The following is a 20,160-nucleotide window of genomic DNA, read 5'->3' as shown; positions in this document are numbered from 1 at the left end:
TTGCCTCTCTCACTTTATACAAACACAAATGTATAAATTGCGTTTGTGTTTGTATAAAGTGAGAGAAAATTGTATATACAAATATAAATACATATATTTTCATCCTATACACTTATAATTTTACAAATACAGATCTTCTTTTGCCCAGTTTTCTTTTGTCTTTCTCTCTTTCACGCTTTATACAAACACAGATTATACAATTGGTTCTTTTGTATATGTATATCAAAACAAATTATACAATTGATTCTTTTGTATATGTATACCGAAACAAATTATACAATTAGTTCTTTTGTATATATATACCGAAATATACATATTAATAGCCATATCAAACATAAAGTTTGCTATAGAGCGCAATTATACAAACTATAACTATAGCATACAAATATGATTTTTGTGTTTGTTAAATCTAAAATTTTCTCAATAAAGTTAGCTCATATATAAGTTGGGCCTATTGGGAATTCCAAATTAACTTGTAAGAAAATTATATCAAAACATGATCAAAGAAGAAATGTTTTTTGTTTTGATTGATTAAATATAGTCATGATAAATTCCGATTTTTTTTTATATTATGACTAGCCAAATTATCTAATCCATTTCTTAATTTAAAAGTATGACCAAAGATATTTGTATTCATATATAATAAAAACCGAAAATGGAGTTGGTAGAAGGAATCATAGTGAGGTTATTTTTATTATCTTGGCTCAAATGGTGGAGAATAAATTTTTCATTGTGTGGTTGGAATCAAGAAGCAAAGAGGTGGTATTATTTATCTTTCGAAAAATTCACTTACTATACATTTTTTTCTTCATTTGGTAAAGATTCTTGATAATGTCTAGCTCATGCCTTTTTTCAACTCCATTTCATATTGATAATTACTATTACTAGTATATATTATCTAATAATTCACCACTAAATTTGTAGTGATTATGTGGTGCAACAATTAATGGTAGAAATTAACATAAATAAATTCAAATATTTTAATAATGTTAGTGGTTCGTAGAATATACTAATCTATAATTTATAGGTGAGAACCCTAGCTACCTGCTTATATGATAGAAAATTTTGATATTAATTTAAATTTTAATCCTTAAATATATATTTAATTATGAATGTTTTAATCAGATTTTTATCGTAAAAAAATTTCAAGTTCTCAGAAACTTATCTTTTTAAGAAATTTGTTAAAAAAAATTTATGACGAGGGAAACTCGCAGCCGCTTGATGAGTCCACAAATTGGACTCATTTAGGGCTATGTTTTGATAGAATTAGTGTCCTCAAATTCATATTTTGTCTCAATATCTGATGAAAACTCTTAAATTTCAGGTATTTGGAGTTTGTGGGAAAGCATGGACATTACTTAGCAAAAAGGAACAAAGGGAGCTGAAAGAACAAAGAAATGAAGATTTGAGAATCGCCGAACCTGTTCGGCGAGTCGCCAAAAGGTCTTATCCTCGCCTTTTTATTCCAGTGTGCTGAGCCCTGACAGAAAGGATCAAATCGGAGGTGAAAAGGTGAAGTCGGCGTGTTGCCAAACATTTCCGCAAAGCAGTACTATGTTGCCCAATGATCCAAAATACGACGATGCTGAAGGATAGAGCAAGACGTCAATGAAACCCACCAAAGGTGTCACTCTCCGAGTCTACACCCTGGACGTGACCGACACTCGGAGACCATTGATTCCCCCCAAGCGAACCCTTGGCCTGGCTACTTAACTCAGCGGAAGACTTAACTCAACACAATATAAGTTCATAAAATAGCTTAAAGGATAAAATCTGGCCAAAATGGCAACTTATGTCTCAAAATAGAATATCTGTCAATACATAGATGAGAGACTCATAACTATTGTCTGACTGTCTATGAAGCCTCTATAATACTGAGATGGATGTTGGAACAGACCCCCCAACATCCTAATAAAGAAAAAACTAGGAAAACGAATAAAAGAGTCCTCCGGAATGCAAGGAGGCTCACCACTGACTCTGGAGTGCTCGACTAGATCATCGGCGCGCTGGATGCTGATCTTGGGTACCTGCGTCTACATCATAATAAGATGCAGGCCAACTGGCATTAGTACATTGAATGTACGAGTATGCGAGTTGGAATGCTAAACAACAACTTAAGCTTGAAAGGAGTAAGAAGGAACACTTACATTGGCTCTGTACAACTCATGAATAACTGAACTCAATATAAAGCAATAAGACACATGCAATATATATATAAAGCTTGTAAAACAGTGTAAACAACTTAGTTCGTTAAAGATAAAGCAATAACAAACTCAACTTTACTTATATATAAAAGTAGTATAACTTTTGTGGGAGATTCTTTAACCGACAACCACCATTATGAGCCCTTGTGATGGTACAACATTTTACCTCACGTTGCCCAAGGACCATCCTATACTTCGCCGTGATATAGGACCTTACTTAACTTAGTGGATCCACTAGCTTAACTTACGTGACATCTAAAAAGTATGACCCGTTAAATCCCATGTTGGCTACATGGTTTTTATGGAGAGTTGAGTTAATATGAACTCGCGTCCCCAATTCGATGCTCAATACTACTCCCAAAATATACTTTAGCTCATATGTGTTTTAAACACCTCTTTGTTTAGTTTGAGATAATTGCTCAAAGTTTAGCCTAAAGGCTTTCTTAGAATCGATGTTCCCTTTACTGAAAACTAGCCCAAATGCTCTTTTGGAAATCATAGTTCCTTTCTTGCTCAAATGTGAAAACATTTATAAACTTCTTTGGGAATACTTAGTTCCCTAATAACTTTTGAGAAATGAACTCAATTCTTTACTCTTTACTTTACTTGAAACTTGAGCCTTAAACCGAAGTTTAAATGTTTAATAAAGACTCTTGAAAACTTTAAGAAACTTTGCTTTGACTTGTTTCTTAATTTCTAGACTTGACTCTTAACTTCTTTGACTTTGATCTTAACTTTCCTTGAATTGGATTATGGATTCAAGGTTCATGATCTCATGTTTATGGATTATTTCATGATGTTTATATGTACCTTAGAGTGTTACAATCAACTAGGAAACATAGGTACATCATTTAGGAACTAGTACGAAAAAGGGGGAGGGGGGGAAGAGAATGGGGTGAACTGGCGTCATTGGCGCTCTGAAAGGCATGGGGCGCCAGAGCACAAACTTCAGAGCCGAAGTTGTGGCGCTCTGGCTAGCGCATCTCCCCAGAGGCCAAAATTCAAACTCTGAAGTGGGGCGCTCTGAGAGGCGCGACTCCCCAACCCCTTGCCCAGTAAACTCCGATTTTTCTCCTTCGTTTTTCATCTCTAAACCCTCTAAATTTCTATGGTTCTTTCCCCAAACACTTAGGATCATTAGTGCCCTCAATACCCAATAGATTTAACTCAAAAAATAACCCGGAAACACGAATCAAATCAACACTGGGCATTCAACAATCAACCAACAAGAATTCAACAATTTTCTTTAAGAACTTCACTTCTTAACATGTAAACAACTCCAAGTCGCTGAATTGAAACAAGTTGGTGTGTGGGTGAACTAACCCATCACTAAAAATATCTCACATACCTTAATAGGGATCACCCCCGACGAATTCCACTTTAAACGCTTGACGTTCTTGGCGAAATCTTGGATTTTCTCCCTTTCTTTCTTCTTTTCTCTTTTCTCCAAGCCCTAAGCGTATTCTAATTTTCCAAAACTGATTTAAGCTCTGTTTTAACCCCAATAAATCCCTAAAAATGAATTAGGAAATTAATTAGAGAAAAGACTACTTTGACCTTTCCTAAATCCGAATTGATACTTTCCTCAATCCAACAGCCCAACTTCCGAACGACATATCTCACTCATACGATGTCAAAATCTGCAATCTCGGTGGCGTTGGAAAGACCTCTCCAAGGGATTTCCAACCATATCAAGAGCTGCTCCTAACTCATCCTGAGCTAGGAGTTATGGTCGTTTGAAAATGGCCAAAACCCATTTTCTTAACTTAGACAAAATTTCCTGATTTCCTTATTCTTTCCAAAACTAAATATTTTCATATTTTAAACTTTTTATAGTCGTTTCTAGGTGCGAGATATTACAAAAGGGCGGATCGCCAAGTTGATCGGCGATATGAACTAACGGCATCGAATGATCCGCTGCAGCACATATTTTTTAAAACTATAAATATTTGTTGAGAGTTGTAGCTTAATATCAGACTTTTAATATAGAATATTACTTTTTGATATTTTTGCTCTAAGTTTTAGAGGGTTTGAAGACTTGAAGAAAAATAAGGTTTCATCTCCAAGGATTTGGACTTAAGTCTCTGGGATTCTTCATTCTTGGTCTGTAACAAGACTTAAATCATCATACCCATTTGAATGCAAGCTCATTTAGGTATAAATTTATATCTCTTGATGTGTTGCTAAAACCTCCAATTCTTGGGGTGTGATTTAGCGAATATGGGTTAAGATAATTGTTGGGTCTTGCTTGCTGATAGTTTAATCGTAGTTTAATTGTGATTTCGTTTAGTGGTTGTGGATGAATTTAATGAATTTGTAGTTGATAAAACAACTTTAATTATGTGTTTTCGGCTTACTCGAGAGATAGGTCGTAAAACTAAGACCACCAGATTGATGGCCTGGTGTAAATGGGTCGACATGAGGTTCAGCTCGAGAGAGTGAACTCTAGTCCTATGTCTGCACACTCAGCTCGAGAGAGTGAGTGGGTTAAGGCGTAGGCTGGTCTTCATGCGGCTAGTGGGTGTCCGAGAGGAACGCATTTGAAACGAGGTAAGTTGCTCTCGAGAGAGAGAGAGAGCTTAGCCTAGTCACAATTACTCTATAAATCTTTCATCAAAATCATGTACCCAATAATCTAGCTTAACATGTATTCCCGTCACATCCCAAGGATCCCCTCCCATTGCTTAGAAACCCTTGTTTATTTTGCTTGTTTTTTACTTACTAGTGACAACCCCACCCCCCCACCCCCCAATTGTTAATTGACACGTTTGTGTCCCCCTTTAATTTATGATATTTTTACTCGTTAATGTCTTTAGCTACGACTAGTTATAACGAAATTTTATTTTAATTCTCAAAAACCACTCTCTTGGGACGATCCCCAACCCTTGGTTGGGTTACTAAACTATTGTACGATCGTAGACACTTGCATCGGAAGTTGTGTCTTGATTACGCAAACATTACCGCTATCCTTTGGATGTGCACAGGGTAAAATCCCCTCTCCCATGCAAGAGCTCGCAAACCACATAAGAGAGGTAACCCGCACTAGGCAAGCCCGGCACGACGAGCTCGACCCAGAAGGAAAACCCCTTAAATTGCTTTCGCTGGCAAAAGGTTTCAAACTTGAAACCTCCAACATGGAAATACCAAACCCAAACCACTGGGCCACCCCGTAGGGTAGAAATTTGGTAAATATCAATTTGACCATAAAATTTATCTAGTTTTTGAGAGATTCTATAAATCAAATCCCAAAATCTGTTTAGAAAATAGCTCCTAATTTCTTTTTGTATTTTAAAACTTATTCTTAACTTTTATATTTTATATATTAAAAAATTAATTTTACTACCCCAACTAATTAAAATTATTGTGTCACTCATCTGATTTGAAAATGTATATTGGTCGTGAATAGGTTGTTCGTAGAATATGAAAAAATTATATTAAAGAATAATTAGTTATTATCAATTTTTTTTGTATAAATGAATCTTTGTGACTAATTGTTATTTGATGAACTGTTGAAGCCAATGATTGTATTAGTAGAAGTTTTTCTTAAAATATTGTGTTATAGTTTTAGAATTATGTATTAGCTAGTTCATTATAAAAATGATAATTTCGTGCCAAATTTATAGATATTTTGTTTATGACTTTTTAGAGTTTTGGCTATTGTCAATCATCTTTTTATTTATTTTTTTAAAAGGTGAAACATATATTCTAAAATTATTGTCAAACACATTTTGAAACTTTAATACAAATTTCACCAAAACCCGCTTTTCAAAAATATTTTGAAATTTATGGCCAAACACTAACTAAGTTTTTGAAACTTCTAGCCACGATAAAAATATTTTTTCAAATAATATGTATAATCAAACACAATTTAAATAATATATATGTTAAATAGGGTCTACTTACTTGTCAAAGAGCAACACAAAGATTTTAAATATTTTGTTTGAGTTCAAAAACAAGGAGACAAATTCTCTGATCAAATAAGGTTCTCGATTAATTTAAATTTATGTCAAATAAATTCATTTTTAAGATTAAACACTAACTCTCAAATATATTTCTAGTTATGAATAAAGAAATTTCTAATCTTAGCCTCCCCAGAGTTTATGCATAAAGGTAGCTTCCTTTGTGTCAGTTGCAGTCAAATTTGATATCTACTAGGAACAAAGCAAGTACTATTAACTTAATTTATTCACAAATACATATTTTCTTCGTTTTTATTATACTTAAAACTTTTTTTTAAAGTACTTATCTCTATTTAGTAGTATTTGTTGTTTCATTTGTTTTCGATATTGTATACTGTTCTTTTCTTTAGATTCTTTATTAATTGTATTATATACTTGCGTTTTTAAAAATGATTAACTTGATTTGTAATTTTATTTGATATAATTTTTCTATCTTCACAAGATAAGAATAAAGTTGCATTACATCTCAATACCCTTTTGGAATTAAATTGAGTATATATTGTTTATTTTAATTAGGAATGACTAAATCCACTTGATTTATTAATTCAACTCATTTTGATTCGCTTGTTTCATTGATCATCAGCAATAATTTGTGCTACAGTTTGAAAAGTGCAACATATATAATTCATTTGAAAATTAAGGAGAAATGAAATATTTCATTCGTCTCAATTTGTATGATATTTTTAAATTTCAAGACTTAAACAAGTTTTTTCTTGTTATATTTAAAAAATATTTTAAATTATTAATTATTATGAATTACTGTATTTTTGACATAATTCTTAAATATATAAAAAATTATTTTAAAATATATATTTATATTTCACAATTAAAATTAAATTATTTGATTCTCAAAATTGGGATATTATAAAAAGGAATATGGAGTAGAAGGTAAATTGAGAATTCTATTAATAGTATGCTTCTTCTTTCTACTACTAGGAGTTATAAAGCTGCATAAATTGAGTTTCTTTTTTGTTGATATGACTTGACCTTGGCTACCTCCATTAATTGTTTGCAGGCTGCAGGTGGTGGACTACTAGTCTCCCTTTATACGCCTACCTAGCCTACAATTTAATTTAATTTGGTTATCACTCAAGTTCCCTTTTTGTTAATATTTATTAATAAAAAAGGAAAAATTATTAGGAAAAGTTGCAACTTTTTGTTACCTTAAATACAAAAGTTTGTTTGATGCTTTAAGTAGCTTGAGAATGTCCAAGATGGTATCTGCAAATTCCATCTGATTTTCCTTTTAGAGTGTTGTGTGTTTCTCACTTATCTCTGATGTTTGATGTTTGATTATGATAATTTTAAAAAAAATTGTCATAAAAATATTTGTATGTAATTTAGGTTGCACATATATAGGGAGCTAGGGGTGTGGGGTTGGGTGGTATTAGATGAGTAATGAAATGTTATTTATGAAAAAAAAAAAACTAGAGTATGATCATCTCAATTCTTTTTTTTTACAATATTGATTCTTCATATTACATCTCAATTCTTATTGTGAGACTGGTCTTGAAAAATCCTACATCAGATGAAAAAGGTATGAATGGTCTCCTTATTAAGTCGTATGCCTCATTCTTTGCACTTAATTAGGAAGTTGTTGAGCCGATAGATATGATAATATTAAAAGGTATTTTGTGTGTAATTTTTGTCAATATTTTATTCAATCACCAACTATCACCATCACTAACCATCTCTAACCTCACATCACCCCACTACCATTATTGTCATCAGCAACTAACCATTACCTTCAACAATCATTGTCATCACAATCACTACCATTGTCAATCACTATATAGTATTAGTTGCTACCATATCTTCCATGTTCATTATTATAATTATATCCAGTATCATCCTCACCATTGCTACCACCACCACTATCAACCACTACAATCCCTGCGGTCAATCCCTACTACAAACCATGTTCACTATCATTAACTAGCACCGCCATCACTTACTATCAACAATTGTCAATTACCATATGTTCTTCAACCACCGCCGTTAATATCACTAACTATTAATATCAATCAACTTCACCATGACAATCATCATCACCACTATTAATTGTCATCATCACGTTAGTCATTACAAAACTAACCATCTCCTTCATTACTAGTAGTCACTAACAATAACCATTATTACAAACCATTTCTGTCCATTTATTTTTATTCAAATGTGTATTTAGATTTAAAATTAATTTTAGTAAAAATAAATGAGATCTGGTTAATCAATCTTTTTCCCATAAACTAATTTTTAAGTTTGAATTAGATCCAAAAATACATTTAACATTGCCAAATATGATAAAACATATGAAACACACCCTTAATTAAAATAGTCAATTAATTATGTGTTTCCCCAAAATTAAATTTTACCCTTGAACAGCAATTCCTGTTTGAGGGTTAATTGTATAGGGACATACATTTTCTTCTAATAGTCCAGGGTAGTTTGGTTTTCGATATGTGGAAAATAATCCCGACATAAAATGTTACAGTAACTAATTAGTACAATATTTAGTTTGTATTTACTAGCTGTGTGCATTCGGTTTTTCGGTTTGGGTTTTTTGGATTTTGATTTTGAAGAAGTGTAACCCAATCCGAACCAAAATAAATTTGGTTTGGTTTGGTTTTTATCGTTTTGGTTAATCGGTTATGTCAATAATTAGAAACATAACAAAGTTATATTTGCAATTTGAATATATATATATATATATATACGTAAAACACAATACTTAAAAGTATATCAATTATAGTATAGATGTCCAAACATAAAAAATAAACTAAACCATAATGAAAATAACTAAAAAGGGACAAAAGTGGTTAACTCCAACGTGATTCTAAATATATATATATAAAATTCATTTTTTTTGGTTTTTCGATTTTCATTTTTCTAATTTCAAAACCAAACTAAAAAACCAAACAAAGTAAATTATAAATTCAAAACCAAATCAAAAATCCAAAAAAACAATTCAAATTAAAATTTGGTTTAATTTGATTTGATTTTTTGATTTAATCCAAGTGCACACCCCTAGTATTTACCATTACATTTAAGTATTTAACTCCACATTCACATAAACTGGTAGTACAACATTTAGTCTAAGATATACATATTTATTAGTATAATATACAATTACAAATGACAAAAGATGGCTAATTTTGTTTTGAGGGACAACTGTATTATCTAACTTTTTTCAGGGACATATATACGATTAAGTTTATAGCCAATTCTCAAATATAACTCTTTTTACTAATTGTGTTTGGAATAACATTATTGAACTTTCTTTAAGACAAAAATTTCAAATTTGACTCAATTCCATAAAATAGCTCGAACGGGGAGGAGAAATATTCAAGTCTTATAAGGAAACTACTCATCTCGTGAGGAAAGATTGGTTAAAAATATTGAATTTTTTTCTCCCTAGGTAAACAAGTTGCTTTAAAGTAAGGAAAATAACTTCCTAAATGAAAGTATGAAAAACAAGTCTCATGAGTGCTATTCCATATGATCGTATCTTTTTAATTCTTCAACATACCTAATCTTCAACCCTACAACCATCCCAGTACACATGCTCTCACCTTTCATAGTATTTATATAGACTATATTTTCGTATACAATATTTTTTCTTCATATCGAACACACATAATCTTTTTAGGATAGAGGGAGTACTTTTTTTTTTGATGGGGCAAACGCAAATAAAATAGAACACATATTCTTTCTCTAGCTGCTAATTAAGCTATGACTTTATAATTTTGTAGCACGAGAAGAGAATAACCTTTTTGTGCTTTTCATTTCTTTAATTTGGTTCCCCATTTTTTGAACTATCAATATTTTAGTCCCTATCCCATCTGACTCTCTAATGATCTTAGGGCCACTATAAATATTGGTATTTTGCTCTTCTTTTCTCCACCTAAAAACAACTACCACTCTTTAAATAGATTTTGTTTTGTTTCTTATAATTATAATAACTATATATATATAGCTTCCAAAATGTGTGAACCCCTTGTGATTGGTAGAGTGATTGGTGAAGTTGTTGATAATTTCTGTCCAAGTGTTAAGATGTCTGTTGTTTATAACAACAACAAACATGTCTATAATGGTCATGAATTCTTTCCTTCCTCAGTAACTTCTAAACCTAGGGTTGAAGTTCATGGTGGTGATCTCAGATCCTTCTTCACACTGGTATTAATCTTTGCTACTTTTAATTTACTCCGTCTCTCTGTCCTAATTTATGTCACACTCTTTCTGTTTTAACTTAATGAGATGGTTCATAGTTTTAGAAATGTTTAAAAATTATTTAAGACCATAACTTTTTTTTAAAAAAATCTTATCTTTCTTGAACGGTCATAGCCAGCTAAGTAGTGTCGAATAAATTGGGACGGACAAGATGATATGAGGAGTACATTTCTCTTCTATTATTTATTTATGAATATGAATATTTGACCTCTCCTTTTCTTTTGTACATTATTTGATAGGTCATGATAGATCCAGATGTTCCTGGTCCTAGTGATCCATATCTCAGGGAACATCTACACTGGTATAGACATATGCCTATAAACTAACTCAGTCAATTTTGTCTTCAATCGTTTACTAATTGGAAGGGGAAATGACATGATCATTATACTGGAGTAGTACAAATTAATTTGTACTCTCCCGTCGTCTCAAAATAAGTGTCACTTTAGAAAAACAGATAATCATATTTATATATTCAATACTACAATAAAGATGAGGATCATGTACATACTATTGAACTTGAGTAATATGTACTAGGAGTATTATTAATTAACTTGAAAAATGCTAGTCAATATACCGATGTTTATAAATTTCTATAATAAATCTTGAGTTAGAAATCCTTAAATTTGGAAACTTTACCAGAAAACTCACATGTACTCATATACCATACAAAGAAGTTGTCGGACAGTTTTTGTGACATTTGATTAGACTGGAAAATTTTTAAAAAATGTCCAATAATTGTACTAAATTAATTACTACTTGTTCTCCTTATATGTTATATACCAAAAAAGAAGACTGCAAAATGGTGATATTATTATGTGTAACAGAAAAAACGTACTCGATTTAATATGATAGAATCAAAGTGACATATTTTGTTCAATATTGGTAGTTGACAAATAAGTAACTGAAAAGAGGATTTGACCATCTTTACAGGATCGTCACAGACATTCCAGGCACTACAGATTGCTCTTTTGGTATGTATCCTTAACCCCTAAATTCAAAATAATACTTTATTTTTATTTGCCATTAATATATACTACAAAAGAATAAATTATATTTCCTTTTTTATAAGTCTTTAATTTCAGTTTTTATATGATATGTTTAAGATAATAAGATTAAATGATATTTTAGTACAATTTTTTTTAGTCTAAGATATCAAGATTCAAAAATATATTACTTTTTTTTTAACTCTATTCCAAATAGACTAACAAATTAAAACTAAGAAAGCACTACATATTTTCTTTATATTATTAGTAGAAAAATATATTATAATTTTCCTGGTGGTGATAGGATCAGGTATTGATTCTTAATTATTTATATACTATTAATAATAAAAATAAACAACAAAAAGAAATAAAGTGTTTACCTCCTAATTCCGGTCCTATATGAAAAAATATACTTACTTGGTTTCTCTTTTTACAGGTAAGCATGCATTTAAAAAATTAGTAAAATTATTCCAGACAAATATATATGTATGATTTTTGAGTGAATTGACCTTCCTTCGACATGATTGTACAATATTATTTTTTTCAAACAAATTGGAGATTAATTCATAGTGAAACTGTTGTATAAGTTGTCAAATTAAAAGTTGTTTATAATATATATTTTAGGAAGAGAAGTGGTTGGGTATGAAATGCCAAGGCCAAATATTGGAATCCACAGATTTGTATTTTTGCTGTTTAAGCAGAAGAAAAGGCAAACAATATCAAGTGCACCAGTGTCGAGAGATCAATTTAGTAGTCGAAAATTCTCAGAAGAAAATGAGCTTGGCTCACCAGTTGCTGCTGTTTTCTTCAATTGCCAGAGGGAAACTGCCGCTAGAAGGCGTTGATATATCAATTTATGCTCCATCCCATATCTACAATTAATTAGTGGACGGACTACTACTACTATATGCTTTTTTAATATATATATATATATACAGTTAATGTTTGACCTAATTAAGACTATTAGTAGATATCTATGTGTGTTTTGTCATGTACTACTACATGTTTTTCTTGTCTATATATTTTTCCTTCTTTTTCGCATCTTGATTAAGAGAAAATTAGGCAGTTTCAATTCACATTTGAAATTTCTGAACTCCAACACATTTTAAGCTTCGATGCGTATTTTATAACTTGGATATTATTGTTCCAAAGTAATTATTTCTTAAATTACATTCTAAGTGAATTAAATACAAACAAGCAGTCTTGATCAAGACAATTTTTACCTTAATTTGACGGGAGATCATCATGATTTTCTATCGTCACAAAATTCTCCTATAAAAATTCGATATTATGAAATATGTATTTCTTGACCAAGACTTATGATACAATAAGATCATCTCTATTTTTCAGTTTACCATTTCTTAATTGTTACTCGTATTATATATCGTGGGGTTACTTACTATTAATTATTATGATTATTACTTCATAAATTTTAAATTGAGTAACTTGATGTTAAACTTTTAAGATAAAATGCATAAATCTTAAAATCATTAATAGCAAATTGGAATAGAGGATTTACCATCATACGACTTTATTTATTTATTTATTTATTTTTATAAATATGTTAAACTAAATCCAAAAACTCTCGAAATGACGTGTTCAAATTTTCTTTTTTGACTGTGTACAGTCAAGTGCAGCTTAAGTCTCATACTTCATTTGTTTCCACAAATTCCTCCAGATTTGATTCTCCGTTCCTATCTATTTATGAGTACTGCTCCTAGGTACTACAGATTCTCTCTTAGAAAAACTTTATTATTAATTGTACCCCACCTACCTATATGCTTCAATTCTAACATTTATTTTACTACTCCTATATATCATTATGTGATTTTTTAAAAAATAAAATAAAATTTGGTAACAAAAGATTTACTTATTTAATAAGCATAATTAAGGTCATTATAAAAGGACTTAGGAGACTAGTCTAAGCAACATAGTGTCCTTCCTACTTCCTCGTAAGAATGTGTATGTCCCCGCTCTCCAATAATTTTTCGGTATATCTCTATTCCTCACATTCACAATAGTCAACCTCTCACACCTAGTCCTCATTGGTGCATCTATATTTTTGTCTCACCTCCCTCATCTTTTCCACCATGAAGGTCACTCTTACATTATTTGAATATCATAGTGTTTCTTATCCTATATCTCCGAGTATGCCCACTAATCCATTTCAACACCTCATTATTGATACTTTCATCTTTTGAACGTACGTACGAGTTATTGACCAACCAGCATTCCGCTCTGTAGGATCCTGTTGTGTCATTTTGACACTTTTTTGACAATCCGTTAAAATTACACTGTGCATGTAACACACTCGCGAATAATATAATATAATGGCTAATTAAGAAAAGACACGTGATATTTAAGTATAAAATAATACTTTAAAAATACATTATAAGGAAAAATTAATTTTCAGCCAAAAATAATAAATAAAAGCATTTAGTTTCTAAAACCCCACCAAACTATCCCACCCCTTTTTCCTCATTCTTCCTAACTTTTCCGGTGCCTCCTCTTTACCCCTAATTTCTTCTTTTGCTTTTTTTCTTTTTGGGGTTTTTATTAAATTCAGATTTTCATTTTTTTTTTGTTGTAGATTTAATTTGTATGTTTTCAATTTTAGAGCCAGTTTAAAAATTCTCAAAAAAGTTGAATTCGAGTATAATTATATTCCACAGATTGACTTATTTATTTACCGGTCTCCATTTCCCCTATCTTATCCCAACATATTTTATTAGTGATTATATAGAATAAATTATTCTCTCTTTTAGATGCTTTAGGAATCTGAAACTCACTTCACTTTGATCAATATACACAGGATAAATTAAAGGGGAAATTTCGTAAATAGCTACTAAGAATAACTTAATTAGGCTTCATATCTATAGTTTGCAAATTACGATTCGTAGCTACATGTTAGAGGGAGGAGAGAGGCAAGCAAGATTGAGAGAGGAAGGAGAGAGGTGAGCGAGAGAGGGCAGATAGATGAATTGTATTTGTATATCTGTCGAATTGTATATATGTATATATCTATCAGATAATTGTATATATGTAACTGGTATACATATGTATTTGTATATATATCTGGCGAGCGAGATTGGGAGAGGAAGGAGAGAGGCAAGTGAGATTGAGAGAGGGAGGCGAGTGAGAGAGGGCAGAGAATGGAGTGAGGTGAATTGTATTTGTATATCTGTCATATATATATATATACTAAAAAGAGGTTGCGAGTGGTAATTAATTCAGACTATAACTATGTTAGCTAATTAACTAATAGATGTTTGTTTATCCGCATAATTTTCCCCTAAATTATAAGGTCAAACACTTCCTATTACAAAGATATTCTTCGAAAACTTAGGTTAAAATTGTAGTAGAAATTATAAATTGGAATGTTTGAGTGATTATCCAAAAAGCACAACACACATTATCTACCAAGCAAATATGTACCATGTCAATTGTAACCAAATATCTAGGAATTGTACGATCGATGTATATAGATATATTTTTGAATTGGCCGCCAGAGTGGAATATAACATTTATGACCACATATATTTTTGTACTTGAACAACCAATATGTTCCAATCAAATAGAGCACTAGAGAAAGAGAGAAATAAAGGGGGGATTGGGGACTCCCAATTTAAGATATCTAACAAGAAGACACGTTATCTAAAAGCATAGTATATGTACTAGACTACTAGTGACTCTATTTATGTAGACTGAATCTGAAAATATCCATGCAAAAATGTGTGTACGAGAATAATAAAGCTGTCCTTTTTCAACACAAAAAAATAAAAAGTACTCATGATATTAGGTCACCTTGTCTTGGAGAAAAACAAGGAAAAAGAGCTAGGGCATACTCATATATTATTGAGAAGAAACCTCAACCCCATTCCCTTAATTTGCCTCTTCAAATGCATCTAAGGAGATGTTTTATATTCTAGATTTGCTTTTTTACTTCCATGTATAAAGGTGTCTCTAGTCAGCGCAGCTAGAGTTTTACTATCGTATTTTTATTGCTCTGACTATTTAAAAATATGTTAAGATTGGATATTAGTGGTGAAAGGATTAGATACGAGTGCAACAATATTTGGTAGGAGAATCAATCCAAGGAATATAGGTTAAGAATTTTGTTTCAAAATTCAATAAACTGCCTTTTTTAAAATTTAGAATCCATCAACTCTAAATCCGATAACTTAGTAGGGAAAATGCAATTTTGTGATATAATTCCATTAAAAGTAAGACTTTCAACAAATAATAATTATGTTAATTAAATATGCCATAACTTTTTTTTGTAGCTATAAAAGCTTTACATGACCAAGGATAGATGAAAAATTGTAAAATCATTTTTAAATTTTGAAGTAACATCAATTTTTTTAAAACGGTCTTTACAAGATAATGTGATATAAATTAATTACTCTTATTATCGTACATGTTATATGCATATCAGAGACTCTTAGAGACTCTTAAGTGTGAAAGCCCTATCAAGATTCAAAAGGCCTGAGTAAGGTTTATTAATCTTAAATTGGTTGTAATTAATAATATTTTAAAAGGATACCCACAGTAATTAGTTTTACAAAATTATTATTTTTGTAGATGTAATTGAACACAATATAATGTAAGGTATTATTTAAACTAACTACGAAATGAATCTTACAAAAAGATAATTAAAGCAAGATCCCCTAAGACGCTGACCCAATTATTTCAAAAGGCAAATAACACAAATTCGTTTGGGTTGTAGTTTTTAACAAATTACCTTCCGTATCGTTAGATACATGCAACATGCGGGTCAAATTAGATGTAATTTATTTAGATTTATTATATTCAAGTATGAATCACATATATATATCTAGATATGCTAACTCTATGGCCTGTCTCTCTCCCTATGCATACAAATTCGTTTGGGTTTTTTCTTATGGGAAAATTGTATGAAATAACAAACTATTAATTCAAATTAAATGTTATAGCCATAATTTATTTTAATTGTAAGTCGCAGCAAACATCCCTTTTTTTGCCATCTGATTCGATATACAATTAGCCATTTTCGGTATACAATTAGTCATTTTATACATTTCGGTATAAAATGTGTTTGTAACGTATAAAGCGAGAGAAAAGTGTATATACAAATACATATATTTCGTCCTATACACTTATAATTATACAAATTACAATGTATAAATGAATTTATACAAAACTGAACAATTTGTATAAAATTGAATGTTTGTAGCGAATTATACAAATCAAAAGCTCCATAGCAAACATAAAATTTGTTATGGAGCGCAATTATGCAAACCATAGTTATAACATACAAATATGATTTTTATGTTTGCTATACGTAAAAGTTGCTCTCTTCTTATTTCAATCCATCCAAGAGTTGGCCCATGATTTATACAGGCCCATGGGCTAATTGGCCATACAACTGCAGGTTTCAATGTGAATCTTCTGGGATGATGCACATCTCATAAGAGACCGCTATACAAATAGCCCAATTTTGATCCTACTAAATTAGTAGTTAATATTATTGATTTATTCCTCTGAAAAGGCTATATAAATAAAATAATATTCGTAATAACCAAACCTCCCTTCCCTTTGAGAATGTTAAAGAGGCACTTAGAAATAAAACTTTTGAAACTGATAGAGAATTTTGGTTTAAGTTTTACCCAGAAATAAAAAAAAAAGTTCCAAAGGATTTTTCAAGATTAATTTTGGGAAATGTATATATTTTGTATATTAATGAATATATACATACAATACGCGTATTATATATATATATATATAATTCTTTTTGTAAGCGGTTAAATATGTAACTTCCTTTAGAAAAGATCTTCTACTCACAAAACATCAAAGAATTGAACTATACTTCTTTTCTTTTTTTCGACGAAAGACTTCAAGTCTTCAACTATTAGAATAATACCATTTCGTTGAACATAATATTTTTTTCAAACATATTGTACAGTTCAATAAATAAATAGAAACCATACAGGAAAAAACAAATGAAAAAGAAACAAAAAAAAATGAAATTGTTTTGCAATCAAAACGTCACTAGGTACGCGCATTCCACGGGGAATGTAATAGAGTTAAGTCAAGTATTAGGAGGCCTAAATAAATGTAAATGGTGGTTAATTAATTAAGTTGCTATTTTCAACTTGGTAGTTAAAATCTTTTAGAAAGAGCCTAAAAGTGTAATGATGAAAAATTGGACTAACATTCCAATAGTAGTAGACTCATTTAGTCATGAGTCCACCTATTTGGTATTCTTTCACTAATTTTGTCAACATTTTAGATAAAATGCCAAATTGGTTCCTTATTTTTGGAATAGGTGTTTAGATCTTTTAAATTTATTTAAGAAAATCTATATTTTTCTCTGTTAAATATTTAGTTAAAGTCTTGTCAAATCCTAGAAATTGCAACATAAAATAATAAACTAGATACTAAAAATATAGAGTAGACATAGCAAAAATTGCACATAAGATAGATGTACCACACTCTAGAAATAGATCAAAAAGAGCCGAAACTGCAAATGTATTTTAAATCTAAATTGAAATAGATTTCACTAAATCTAATAGACAAAGTTTGTTTAATTTCTATTGACAAACTTAAAGGAGCAAAATTGCTTAGTAGTATACTTTAGGGGCTATTTTAAATCTATCCCAAACATAAGCGACCATTTGTCATTTTCTCACAAGATTTATATGTAATTATGTATTGATGGTTTGTAAGTATTTACAAAATCTGATCACTCATAATAATTATAAGTAATTTTCGCTTAATTGGTAACTGACCTGTAATTACAAGTTAAATTATACCGCTGTAAATTCTTTATTAAAATAAAAGGAGTATATAAAAACTTAAATCTATTTGTTAATAAATAAAATAGAGTGGAAGAAAAAATAAAAAGGTGGGGCTCACTTCATAATGAAAATTTCAGTAGGGTGTATTTTTTGTTGACTTGACTGAATTAAATATTATTCCATAGTTTGACTAGTCTGCCCCAAGACCGTGTTATATTCTTGATTTAATTTGTTAGCATAATATATAGTGCTCCTAACTCCTAAATGATCAAATCATTGCATCACCTTTAACGTGTAAGGTAAAACCGTAAAAGTCTTGGGTAAATATTTTAGGAATTGCAATTAACAATCACAAAAAGAAAAAAAATGATGGTGCCGAAATATTAGAATTTGCAAATCATATTTAATTGGCCATTAGCAAATTAAACCATATATTATAAAACCTCTTGTAATGTATTTCATCAAACATCAACTGAAGTTATTCCTATTATTAATAGCAACCAAAAAAAAAAAAAAATAGGAATTTGAACAAGTCAATATATAAAGTAAGAAAGAATGAAGTGTGTATGTGAAATATTACCAAACTTTTAATTAGTGTTATTCATGTTGTAAAAGTCGAAGAAAAAATAATTGTATCACGGGAAGTGAACTTTGGTCTCAAGTTGATTATGGAGAAAAGGCATTAATTTGTACTAAAAGTTTAAGAACAAGTTAAAGGAACAACAACTATGTTGCATGTGAAAAGAGAGAAACAAGAACATTTTTTTGCCGTGTATTTTTAAACAGGAGTAGCATTATTATATTTTGGCTAGCTGCCTTTTAACAAATTTTTATTTCGAGTCTACAGAATTTATTGTGTGTTCTTAAGAAATTTAAACTATCATAGTATATATTCGAAGTGTTGAAATGAAATTTAAATACACACGGAATTATTTCTAGATTAACTTAAAAGTAAAAGGCAAAACATTTTTGCATACTTGAAGATATTTTATATCATTGATAAATAACATAGTACTACTTCCTAAATGTAGAAACACAATAAGTAAAACAAATTAGAGAAGCAAATATATCATTCTCTGCACAGAGTCGGGACACAAAATCTGCACTCACACGACAAATAGTCCTTGAATATTTTTATTTTAGTTATTAAGGCGGAATTTTATTTATACACGCCCAATATTCTCTTCAATAAATTTTCACTCGACTCATCATCATTCGTAGACTAATTTGGAAATTAATAGTGTGCCACCACATCAACCAAATATTTACGGCCACCTAAGTGACTAAGCCCATTAGTTTCTTTTTTATGTGTGCGTCTTTAAAGCTATATATCGGCTAGTACATGGACAAGGGCACTTATAAGCTAGGACCAATTACTATATCATCATTTCGCCATCTTCATACTCATCTCACTGATTATGTCTCCGATACTATTTTGCTGGAAAAATACAAAGTTATTAAAGTGCACGACAAGATAGCAACAGATGAATACTCAAATTTAAATTTGCTGAATTTATTTGAACCAAAGATGTGAAAACACTTGGTTCAAATTTATTGCGATAAGAAACAAAATGGGAATTGCCAAAAGAAGTTAGCTTCTCAAGATAATTTTCAGCAGGAATTAGAAATCTCCTCTCTCTAAAAGTCCCTCACTAATCTCCAAATAAACTTAATGTATGAGCCAAATATAAAAATGGACTGATTCAAAGTGTGTATTTTATTTATCATCCATATAGAAAAGATAAAAAGACCTAACCTCAACATACATATGTGTATTTTTTAATCCTCTATTGGAAATGTTAACAAAAAATAAAGAAAAAAACTCTAGTGGAAATGTACTAATAATCTATTAAATTAATTTAATTAGTTCGTCATACACTTACGTGTGGGTCTTAAACGTGATAAATGTGAAAGAAACTGCTCCTTTTCCATCGAACAACAAGCATTATTTTGAGACATGTTTATAAATAACGTAATCAGAGGCGAAGTCAGAATTTTAATTAAATAAATTTTA

General features: G+C 30.4%; 1 protein-coding gene across 1 annotated transcript; it reads left to right on the top strand.

Annotated features, from left to right (window-relative positions):
- Positions 1-10,129: 10,129 nt before the first annotated feature.
- On the top strand, positions 10,130-12,363 carry LOC102577915 (terminal flower 1 protein; the record flags this gene model as incomplete). Its single annotated transcript, NM_001288549.1, is given in 4 exon segments — positions 10,130-10,333; positions 10,627-10,688; positions 11,318-11,358; positions 11,995-12,363. Coding segments are annotated over 4 exon segments (528 nt in total).
- Between the last annotated feature and the right edge of the window lie 7,797 nt (positions 12,364-20,160).

Source organism: Solanum tuberosum, unplaced genomic scaffold (genome assembly GCF_000226075.1).
Source record: "Solanum tuberosum cultivar DM 1-3 516 R44 unplaced genomic scaffold, SolTub_3.0 scf00091, whole genome shotgun sequence".
Lineage (NCBI taxonomy): Eukaryota > Viridiplantae > Streptophyta > Magnoliopsida > Solanales > Solanaceae > Solanum > Solanum tuberosum.
This window is presented reverse-complemented; position numbering and strand designations above follow the sequence as displayed.